Source organism: Mixophyes fleayi, chromosome 11 (genome assembly GCF_038048845.1).
Source record: "Mixophyes fleayi isolate aMixFle1 chromosome 11, aMixFle1.hap1, whole genome shotgun sequence".
Lineage (NCBI taxonomy): Eukaryota > Metazoa > Chordata > Amphibia > Anura > Limnodynastidae > Mixophyes > Mixophyes fleayi.
In genome coordinates, this window is record NC_134412.1 from 27573229 (window position 1) to 27585828 (window position 12600).

Below are 12600 nucleotides of genomic sequence, written 5' to 3' on the forward strand. Positions count from 1 at the left end.
ATTTATACTTTGTTCAATGTCTCCAAACAGCCTGCTGCAACATTCAATTTACTAAAATGAAACCAGACAGGGGATTCAAACTAGAACCTCCTTCAAACTAGAACCTCCTCTATCACTACAAGTAAAGAACCTGGCTACTAGCCCGCTGAAACATTTCTTCGTTAAGCAAGGTGAGAGACTTTTCTCGGTGTCTTTAATCAGTAACTTTGTATCAGGAATGGGCCATGTTTTTGAACTGCAAGTCCCAGCAAACCCAATAAACCTCTGATTGACCATCAGTGGAGAGAATCCAGCCACTACTGGAGTCCTGTATTTCTCTGACTGCAAAAGCCTTTGGTATCTGATTATCTTATATTTCTACATAGATACCTTTAGAGCTTTGAAACAATGGTGTCAAGTCATTCTGGTCTGTGGTGGGGTTTGTACATGTCAAGGACCATAGGAAGGGGAAGGTGACAAGTGATAGGTGGAGTGATGATGATGATTTTGGTGTGGTCGCCTCCCCAACAGACAAATTGTGGTTGGGGACAGTTTGTGGTAGGGGTCAAAGAGAGACCTTTGGGGTTTCCTCACACTTGGGGCAGTTAGTGAGACAGACAAATATTTAAGTTAGATACAATGACGTTATAACTAAGTTACATACAAACCTGAAAATACCTTACTGTGTGATGTATTTCAGATTTTACTCTATAAGATAGACACAAAGTTCAGTAAAGGACATAAATGCCAATATGTGCTGTTTTCGCGTAAAATCGTTCTGCGCATGCCCAGAAACAAACCTGTTGTGTGGAAGTAAAAACATTTTTGTAGGACCTCCTGGTGCAAAGTTAAGCCTGTGTAAAAAAAAAAAAATCCTGACTTGAAAGGTGTTTTGAACAGAAGTCATAATTAATTCATTTACATGTACACAGTTTTTCTAGTATTGACATCACAGGAAGGGGGGCTGTGGGCTACATGTAGCAGGGTTAAAATGTGCTGTATCTGTAACCAAGTTGTTCACTTTTGGGGAGTCAATGTCATATTGAAGAGTGTCCTTTATTTCTGCTTCTCCCAGTAAACAGAAACTTGATCATCCGTAAGTTTATCATTTCTGTGTTTATCCTATTAATTTTTTCAATAAACTATTGCATTAGTTAACTGGTTTATCATTGTGGATTTATATTCTATATTAAATTACACTTAATGGGCCTGAGTCATTAAGGAAAGTAAGGCAAAAAAAGAGAAAATGTTCTCCAGGACAAACCATGTTACAATGCAAGGGGTGCAAATTAGTTTTTTATTTTGCACATAGAGAAAATACCGTCTGTTTTTTCATGTAGCACATAAATATTTGATAGCTTTATTTTTACATTGAAATGTAAAGTTAATCTAGGACATGCCCTACCCCAACTATAAATCTGTCCCCACATTTTAAATGTACCTTCCCTCCAATGCAATATGGTTTTGCCCAGATGCAAAGTTACTCCTTTTTTATGCATTGCTCTCCTTAATGACTCAGGCCCAATAAGTTCAGACTTCTGTGTTGTTATGAATACACGTAGCTTGGTTTTAAAAACGCTACATAGCTGAAACAGTGCAGATCATTTTGGCTTATGATAATTTTGAGGAAAGTAAATGGTAACAGATTAGTTTTAACCGAAGACTTCCTGAGTAACAGTGTCAGCTCTTCACAAACAACTTTGATGGTGACATAATTGGTAAGGCAAAGTTAGTGTGTGGCATAGACAGGAAACGTTTCAATCATTTTAAACTGACCAGGTGGCTGATTTTGATTAACCCTTTGCATACCTCCCAACTCTCGATTTAGGCGGGACAGTCCCGATTTGAGGGCTCTGTGCCGCCGTGTGAATTGGGACAGCTTTGTCCCGATTGGACCAGAATAATGAGGGGAATGTATAAATCCAGTTACTTACATTCAGTGGTGAACGGGAGTTGTATGAGCGCAACAATTGCATGGTCTAGCACAGTGTTGGCTAACCAGTGACACTCCAGGTGTTGTGAAACTACAAGTCCCAGCATACCCTTCCAGCATTAAGCTGCTATATATTGGCAAAGCATGCTGGGACTTGTAGTTTCACAACACCTGGAGTGTCACAGGTTAGCCAACACTGGTCTAGCAAGTGGCGGCCAAGTGATTGAGAAGCACAATAAACGCCTACATGGGTGTGGCTACCCCACACCAAATGATATAACCACGCCCCCATTGTTACATGGCCACGCCCCATCACCCTCTTTGTCCAGATTTGAACAGCCACAATGTTGGGAGGAGTGCCGTTGTCACACAGGCTCAGGTGAGTGCTGGACCATGACACAGACACATACAGGGGGGGATGGGGAGTAAGAAAGGCACATGTACACACAAAGAGGAGACACACACACAATGGGTGTGGGCAGAGGCACTCATAGGGAGAGATATGTACGCATACGAAATTGGAGACAGCAGATGGCCCTGCCGGCAACTCCCCTTCCCCTTGCTGCTGCCATTCAGAGCATCTGCTCCGCCCACACTGCGCCCCTACCAACCACTTACATCCAGCGCACCAGTCTATAATTTCTTGGTATTTATTTATTTTTTAATTATTAAAGCTTTATTAAAGCTTTATGCTACTCTTGTGCTGCTGAACGGTTAGAAACTCCATAAAGTAATAATGATCTATATATAAATACATTTTCTTAGCATCTGTAGGTAGATGGCTACTGGCAATAGTGCTTTCTGTTTCAATGTGTCCTAGAATATATTTAGATTTCCTCTTGTTAGGTAACATTTAGTGTTTTGGTTGGGTTACTATGGCACAAGACATTTCTTAATTGTTTCTCTTCCTTTATAAACACGGATACAAAATGGTCACACTTGTCTTCTTTCTTTTTCTTTTCACAGCTTATGGTTTTCTCAAATGCCTTCTGTAATGGTCCACTACAATCGGCTTTCGTTATCATTTATGTATGTGTCAAATATATATAAAGCATACATAAATATAACAACTACTACAAATACCACAAAAAATGCACATTAAATAAAATAGAACAAAAATTTATACTATGTTTATTGATTACACAGAGTTCACAAAAATATACATTTTTTTAACCCAACAATAAACAATGGCACCAGTAATAAGTTCATAAATATTTGGTGTTATCCAATGAGACTTTCCACATACAGGTAGGTATTAAATCAATTGGTATTATATGCAGAAACAAATATGTTTCACATATATCAAATGTAATGACACTGTTATTGTGTTTTTGTTTAAACCATAGAATCCTTAATAATTAAAATTAAGTTTAAAATTCAGATTATTAATCATATTCGATTGTCTCACCCAATAACTGGGTAATATATAATGTGAACTTGCCAAGTTGCCTGTAGCAATGTTAAGCATTTTGTCTGACAATGCCCTAAACTTAAGGGATTTTGGGAACAGATTCTTAGTTTTCGAAATTAAATCATGGACTTCCAAGTTCCTCTGGAACCACACCCTAGTATTCCTGGCATACTCATACTTGCCAACTCTCCTGGAATGTCCGGGAGACTCCAGAAATTCAGGTCAGTCTCAAGGGCTCCTGGGAGAGCTGGCAAATCTCCCGCATCCCGCTACTGCCACCACTAAATGACGTGATTCACGGTGAATTGCGTTATATTGGCCCTGCCCCCCGTGACAAAACAGCATTTTCGTCACAGGACGGGGCCAAAATGACGCATTTGGTCGCACTCCTCCCCCTCCTGCCCTCCAGTCACGCTCCTCTCTCGGAAACAGCTTCCCAAAAGTAGGTAAGTATGGGCATACTCTAACACTTTAGTTGTCCTCATCTACCTTATATAAGTAAATAGTTAATCCTGGTGATGCTTTCCCTTCATGATTGGATTGTGAATTTATTTCCCATTTACCTGCATGTGGGTTGCCTTGAAAATCAGGACATGATTTGGTGAGAGGGGCTTGAATTAAAATATTCTTGAATATATTTCCTCATTTGAATGGACATTTTTGACTCAGTGTCTCACGGGTTACCTCAAACTTTATTATGACATAAGTATGAAATTCCCCTCTGGCTAACTGCCTGTGTTAAATACTAGAATGCTATAACTTTACTGTGCATCAATAAAGAGCACAATAACACTCGATTGTTTTGTTTAATTTGCTGTTTGAGGCTTTCATCTTTGTAGCATGTATTCGGTTTACCACCCCTGTTTCACGCACTGACTTATAGAATTCAGTTACTCTACAATGTATCTATTTGCAACATCCTGACAAATAGAAAATGAGTATTAATGATACATAAACAGCTCATGCCAAATAATTTTTACAGTAAAAAAGATTATCAAGAATTATATATGAGTAATACATGTCTTTGTATAATTAATGATCATTATTTTTTTATTTGATCTTTATAGACCAATCACAGTTTATATCTGTTACCCCCCTCTATTAATCTTTGAGATGCTCTACTTAACACCTCCGTTTGTCTTACACAGCAGTACTTCTATTGTTATTGGTGCTGGAACATTTTCTTACTCTGTATATAAGGCAGTATCGTTTCCCTTGTGTATGTAATACATTTATTACATAGTATTTGATGTTATTCAGTATGTAAGACTACACAGCACCAGTACTTTCAGTGTAGGTTTCTCAGCGATTATATTAGTTAAAATTATATGAGTACTTTAAATATAATGGGTTTGCATTTGTCTGACTTTAGGTAGTGTTATACCCCATTTATACTGCATGAAAAATCCGGGTTTTCGCAGGGGCAAGCCCAGACGAGTTGGGATTAGGCGCAATATGAATGGGGTTAGTGAAAAATTCCCGGGTCTGAAAACCCGGGATTTGGACCCCGGACTTTTGGTGGGGTAATTCTCGGATCCGACCCGTGTCGCCTGCACTATGAATGGTGAGACCCGGGTTTTGCAACCTGGTTCTCACCAAACACAATTATAAAGTTGAAAAAAACCATTACACGAGGAGCCAATCAGAGCTCCTCTTGTGATGTTGCCATGGAGACCAAGGCAGACCTGTGTTCAGTATGAACAGGGTCTACTCGGGAATTTCCTCTGTCCCCCGGCAATATCTCGGGTTCATACACTCGGGAAATTGCCAGTATGAAAGCGGTATTAGTAATTCTTCATCATGGATCAAAGCGAGGGAGGATAGGGAATCAGAAGCAATTGTATGCGTTTGTTGATAATTGAACATGATGGCCCTGATTCATTAAGGAAAGTAAAGCAAAACAAAATGAGTAACTTTGCACCTGGACAAAGCCTTGTTGCATTGGAGGGGGAGGTAATTTTAAAATGTGGGGACAGGTTTATAGTTTGGTTCGGGCATGTCCTAGTTCACCTTTAAATTTCAGTGTAAAAATAAAGCTATCAAGTATTTGAGTGTTGCATAAAAAAACAGAGAAGATGTAACTTAAGTGCAAAACTACAAGCAAATTTGCACCCCTTGAATTACAACATGGTTTGTCCAGTAGAAAATGTACTCCATTTTTGCCTTACTTTCCTTGAAATGCAATAACCTTTATAAGAAGAAGGGATATTGCTTATATAATTACCACAAACATAAGTTTTAAATGTACTATTCAATCTGTACACACCCATGTATCTTACTGGTTGGTTAAAAGAGGAAAAAAGCTATTTTTTCAGTTTCAGTATTAGTCTGTAGTTAGTTCCTTTTAAAAGCAAACTCATGTATTTGCTAAATTCATCATTACAACGAAAGTTTTACCAGCCACAACATGAATGTCGTAGTGTTCTTCATTGTCACTGTTACCTGTAAGTACTAAACAGACTTCCTTTTATTCTATGAATAAGGTCAAGCGGGGTTATGTGTCAAGAAATACAGGTTCAGGTATTTGTTAGCATATGTTGGGTTATAGAATCAGACATGTACATGGCTATAATATATAGCGGTTCTTTTTGAAAAGCTGATGAGAATTATCTCTGTAAAAGAAAAGTAAATTTCATTCTTCATTCTATAAATATTTTCTACTGCAATATATATTAACATACTAACAACGATTTTTTATTTGAGATATACATAGTTTCTTAAAAGAGTTCTCCATACTTAGAACATTTCCCCCAGACAATTACCCCTTTGAAAATACAGTATTTTGGCTTAATAATTGTTAACCTACTTGCACGGTTCTGTGGTCCTGGCTGTTCACCTGTCATGATCGCTGATTATAATGTGTCCTCACTACATGACACATTGTAGTCAGCTATACATGGAGATTTTTCAATTTAAAGTCGAAAGGAGAATAACTCCATTAAATGAATGAATGGATTCCTAGAAGGTTACGGTTACACCTGCAGACTGCCCTGCTTCAACAAGCTAAAGTGGATAGCAGTAGGGTACCAAAAAGGTGAAAAAAGTCAGATGTGGTAGCGTCTAGCTACCACTGGCTGAAGACATAATTTAACACCAACAGCTAGGAGAGTGCGCTGCTCACATCCATTCATTGATGGAAATCGGTACATGGTACTTGGTTGAGCATAGTCCGACCACTTTAAAAAAGAACTCAGCTTAAGTCCAGTAACATGCTTCAAATATGCATTTGCAGGTTGATGGATTTTTGTGTTCAGTAGACTTAAATTGTGAACCCGTAATAACAATCAGATTACTTTCATTTAAATAAATGAAAATATAAAAAAAATCATGGGTTCCCATTGTGACCGACACCGGTGTAACAATTTTTTGTTTGGATTACATTATTAATTATTATTCGATTGTGTACTTTCTATTCATTATCTTCATCCTTCAAAATATATTTGCAGGTCAAAGCTGGCGTACATTACCACATGTGTAAATATATTTTCGAAAGTTGTTAAATTGGGGTACATAGCAGTCCCCATAGATATCTATGGGGACTGCTATGTATTTCGGAAAAAAAATGCAAAGCAGCAGATATCTATGATATCTGCAGGGATGCACCGATAATAAATTTGCAGGATACTTACATTTGCGGCTTTTCAGGGAAAAGAATAATTTATAAATAGGCCCATTTGCCTCCTTCCCAATGGAAGACTCTCAAGGAAAGCACAGAGGTTCAGTCTCGAATTCCTACGGCATCTGCTACACAGGTGATACAGCTGAACTTTTAGAGATTTCATGATGGGCTATCGGGGATGGTAGAGAAGGGTAAAGGGGATGTTGGGAAAAATTCAGAAGCCGTACACAAAAATCTTTGCACAGGGAATCTCATCAATATACAGTATATCTATATACTATATTTCTTGTAAACCTTGCATAGGAGGGATGGATTAAAGGGACATCCATTCTTAATAAATTTTTATCAATGTTAGCATTTCCATATTTTCGGGCTATAGTTGACCGTGCGTTTTTGTGACAAGTCCATCCACATTACACATATTACTTCTCTGATACAATTCCTTTTCTTGCTGAATAAACAATTGAAGACTTATGTAAGCATCACTTGGCAATGCCGAAGCACAGACTCTTACTGCTTTAGAAATAACTTCCCCTATATTGCTCTTGTGGCATGGATCCAGCAGAGTTGAAATTAAATAACCATCTCTTTCTTAAACATTTCTACACACGCTAGTTTGAATTCATAACTGAATACTGTGTGGTATGACTACCAGGTTTGCACAACCTACAATGTCATAAGCTGTGCTTTATTCTCACAAATTATAAATTCTTGACTCCCTTCACCAATACTAATATGATCAGCACCATCTCTGTGGCTTGAAAGGGGGTTTGCAGTGATCACTGTCATTATCCTGCTGCTTTAAGACTCCTCTAGCAAAATAAAAAAAAAAGGTAAATTGTTGCTAAAGCTACAATCATACCTCCTACCGAACTTGGGAACCTCACCAAAAAGCATAGATCCCCATTAGTTGTCATTGTTTTAGTTGGAAAATTGCATTTTGCATAAAGGATATTATAAAAATAATGTTTACTGCGCTCCTACTCCTACTGCAGCTCAATAAACCTAGTGTCACATGATCACAGCCAAATTCAAGTAAAAAGAAGTATTTAGCCGCTAAAGGAATCTCTCATATACACCCTAGAAATATATTATGTGATATAAACACAATTAATGAAAACAGTGACAACAATAGCAAATAATAATATAATAATAATAATAATATAATAATATACTTAAATTGAATTTAATGTAGTCTAGATGAAATCTTCCCAAAGTGAGATATTTATAAATTACAAATGGACATCAGTCACCATAGAGTTTTTAAGTTAAACTGTGATGAATATTGTGAGAAGCAAAGATCTTCACACTCCTCCTCAGTGTAACACTCATACAAACAGTAATATCACCCGTTAGTGGCAAAAAAACCTACCAGAGGATACTCCTTCAATGAGTCTTATAAGAGATTTATCCTCATAATGTCCTATTGCTTTTCAGTTTTTCATATCCTGTTAAAAGGGAATAAATGTAAAGGAAGACATCTGGCACAATATCATTTAAGATAAATACACAATTTTATTTCAACAATATCAAAGGTTAAAATCTCTCCATTCAGAAATAAAAAGAAAGAGGCGAGAGCTCCTACCAGAATGGCTGGATAACAATGGCAGTATATCAGTGGATCCTAATATAAACGGGGCAGTTAAAGAAACTGATAATTGAGTCCAATCTTTTAGTTTTGTGAGGCAGTGCAGGAAAGATGTGTCCCTTTATGTAGCAAGATTACTGACATTTGATAAAGGGATAGAGGGGGTCATTTTTTAGGATCTTTCCTGTGCAGAGGGGTGCACCTCCTTTTCCACTCTACAGAATGACTTAAATTTTGCCTTAGGTTCTCATCAAAAACTTCACTTTGTCGGAGAAGTGTCATTTTAGGAACACTCTGAGCAGGGGAGGGCTGGCAAATTTTTGTCCTGGGGCAAGACTCAACTCAGCAGCCTATTATAAAGAGAAAAAAATGCATGTGGCCCCAGTAACCCAGCCCAATGTAGCCCACTATGCAGGGCCGTCTTTCCCATTGGGCACAATGGGCAGGTGCCCGGGGCGCCCTGCAGCCCTGCAGCCCAGGGGGGCCCGTCAGAGGTAGCACAAAAAAAAAAACCTGAAAAAAAAAAAGAAGACAATACTTACCTTGCGGTCAGCTGGCGATCCGGCTCCCTCCATGGTCTCCTCCGGGGCCCCTATATATACATATATATATATTATATATATATATATAAAAAAAAAGATTTTATATATATATATATATATATATATATATAAAATCTTTTTTTTTTATATATATATATAAAATATATATATATATATATATATATATATATATATATGTATATATAGGGGCCCCGGTGCACTGCTTTGCCCAGGGGCCCAAAATGCTGTTAAGATGGCCCTGCCACTATGGGACTGGCCCAAAGAGCAGATACCACCCTGCCCCCCAGCCTAGCCTGACCCTAACTCTGAGCAATGTAATAAAAGCTTCATACACAGAAAAGTGCCAGATGTAATAGAGAAAACGCGGATGTCCCCTCACTCATGATTAAAATAAGCCATTATTAGACCAAACTGAGCAGCATATTAGGAGAAAAGCAGAACGTTTTCTTTAACAAACGGGCTGATTTTATATATAATTTGATGTGATGTTTACACTTTTGCCCCGTGCTCCAGTTGTGACTGTTCTGTCTATCCGTACATCTAGGCACACTACATGTACAATTAACATGATCATATGTATTTTTGGAACTAACTGTCGACTGGTTGTCAAGTCTGTTTCTTCCACAGGAGACTGTGATGTCTTTCACTAAGGCTAATTGTCTGAGTTTATAAACATAAATTTCATGCATATTTGTATTAATATTTAGGTGAATATACCAGTTTGTGATATATACTGTGTACGAATATTGCTAAAATACTGGAGTTGGAGTTCTGACTTGGGTACAGGCTCTGGGAAATCTCAGTTATTTATATCACTATACTTCTGCTAATAGCTCATTTATGATCTTAGCTCTTGGCAGCTAGTATAGTGTCATCTATTAGAATTTGTTTTTTTTGCCAAACCAAATGCATAGCTAGATGTAAGTGAGCAATAAAGAGGGTGAATGAGGGATGTATTGGAGTATTTTTTTTTTTTTTTTAAATGCATTTATTTTTAAACCTGTGTTTGTGTTTTTTAATCACATTTTCCCTGGTGAACTACAGGTACCCCAAGTGCTAGCATGCTCCGGCAGCCATGGGTATGCGGGCACTTGTAGTACTAGAAGCGCCAGCATGCCCAAACACTTACTGGCAGTCTGAGCATGCTGGGACCTGCAGTACACCCTGGACTTTTTTTATTTTTTTTATTCTATTTTTATACTAATACCCCACACCCATCGCACTAGGGGTGTGGGAAGAGCCCTAGTGCTTTTTAGCTACAACAGGCTTAGGTGATGCATAAGTTTGCTGAATCATTTATGTTTTGTTCATGAATATCTATAACATGGCGTTTTTGCTATGATGTTTTCAGTGCTTCTTTGCTTCCATTATATCTAACTGAGAGAACTATACAGAGCAGTAGAGGCAGAACTAAAGTAATTAATTACATAAATAAAAAAGATTTCAATGCGTACTGTACATACAGTGCATTTGTATAGTATTTCTTATTTGCATATAGCGTTCTGTGACAGCTACTGCCACGCATACATGTACTTTTTAATGCAAAGACTATGCTGTATCAGTCATCAGATTTATTCGGCATTTACACGTGAGCTGTAGTGAGTGCACAAGACAATGAAACAGGACAAAAACTTGAAAAAAACCTCTGGCGAAACGCACATTGGCCTTTCTATCTCTGCTGCTGTTGATATTGAGCCCTGATTTAAATCAATATTCTCATACAATAAGTAAATTTTAAGCATCAACAAAAGTGTAAAATGTGACTTGCATTCTAATTCATTATTAATTAGAATATCAAGGATGAATTCAGCCTTGCAGATTATATGGATCAACTCTAGGTAGAACCTTCACCGTGCAAGCAAGATAACTACAAGACCAGTTTTAATGAATAAATGCAATTACAATATTGTAATTACACATGAACAACTTTAAAATTAAAGAATGACGCATTGATAGTATCTGCAAATGTTTAAAATGCATTCTGCACTAAAATGAAAGATTAGCCACAATATGAAATAGTAAAGTAAGGCTCATTAATATAATGTACAACATTTTAATCCTCAAATAGAAGTCTTAATGAAACGGCACTAAGATCAGCCCAAGCAGGTGAATTGAATATTGGTTACACTGACTACTGATCTAAAGCGTGCCACTGCAAATAACATATTGTGGAAATCCACTTTACACTGACCTCTATCTACTGGCGTTTGTAGTTCAGGTGATATAATAATTCTAATTCATAACTTTGAATCAAACTAATCTGCTAATTCCAGTGCTCGAAGTGGGGCAGGATGTTCCGGTATAACACACCGGAACTTCTTTGCCCCATTTCCTTGCAAGCAGCCAGGGCCAGCGGAACGCTTGTCCACCAGCCCTGTAAATACTTATTTGGTGCCATTGGCTGTGCCCAGCACCCTCCCCGCTCCCCCTGCTCACTCCTCCCTGTCCCCTCCTCCTTGCTCCCTTCTCGCTGACTGTCGGGCATGACGTCATCACGTCCTGACACTGTCAGTGAGGAGTGGTGCAGAGAGGAGCCAGCACACTGAAGAAAAGAAGACAGAAGAGGAAAAGAAAAAACACGGAAGAAAAGAATGTAATAGAAAACTAAAAGTAAAGAGCAGATGGGGCATCAGTGTGATTGAGGGGCCACAGTAATGAAGGGGGCAAGAGTCTAATGAAGGGGCCACAATGCGATGAAGAAGGGGGCACTGTGATTTAGGAGGGGGCACAGTGTGATGAAGGAAGGGGCACAATGTGATGAAGGAGGGGGCACAGTGTGATGAAGGAGGGGGCACAATGTGATGAAGGAGGGGGCACAGTGTGATGAAGGACGGGTAAATGTGTGAATTCACTAGTGAGAAGTAACAATAGGAGCAGGGACAGGGGTAGATAGAGAGGATCAAGGAATACAGGAGGAACAAAAGAAGCGGGACGTGAGGCACAGGGAGAGAGCAGGTAGGGAGGGAGAGAGGGGGATAGCTGCAATGAAGACAGGGGCACATAGGAACAGAGAATGGAAACAGATAAGGGAAAAATAAACGGCAACATGGAAGATATAAGGGATAACATGAGGGAGAGGTGGAGGGACACAGAGGAAAGGTAATTGGACACAGGAGAGGTGGGGGACACAGTGTGCATAGCCTTGTATCATTTAATAATTTTTATGTTATACAATATAGTGCTAAAATGCATCTAAAATTAATTTCACTCTATCAAAACCCTGACTGCTCATTTCACAGTGAAAGTTCCATACCAGCACACCTAAATTTCTACTTCTACCACTGGCTGATACAATAAAGAAATACATAGTACCTGTGGACATTTCAAATGCAACTTGCACAGAAATGAGTAGTTAACTACAATATCGCAGAATGAAGCAAGATTTGCAGACTGAACAAATACGATCCAGACAGAACTTTTCTTATGCTAGCGAGGCAACCATTAGACCAGTTTTAATGAACTTTAGATAATAAGATTTTGGTGGATGGGTATAAATAACTTACAAAT

At 38.3% G+C, this 12600-nt stretch overlaps 1 protein-coding gene across 1 annotated transcript in view; it reads left to right on the forward strand.

Moving 5' to 3' along the window:
- Positions 1-5679: 5679 nt before the first annotated feature.
- Positions 5680-12600, forward strand: part of LOC142106600 (immunoglobulin superfamily member 1-like) — a 28718-nt gene continuing 21797 nt past the window's right edge. The window contains exon 1 of the mRNA XM_075189604.1: positions 5680-5767. Within this exon, the coding sequence (XP_075045705.1) occupies positions 5731-5767 (37 nt within the window). The 5' untranslated portion in view covers positions 5680-5730. The remainder of the gene's footprint in view (positions 5768-12600) is intronic.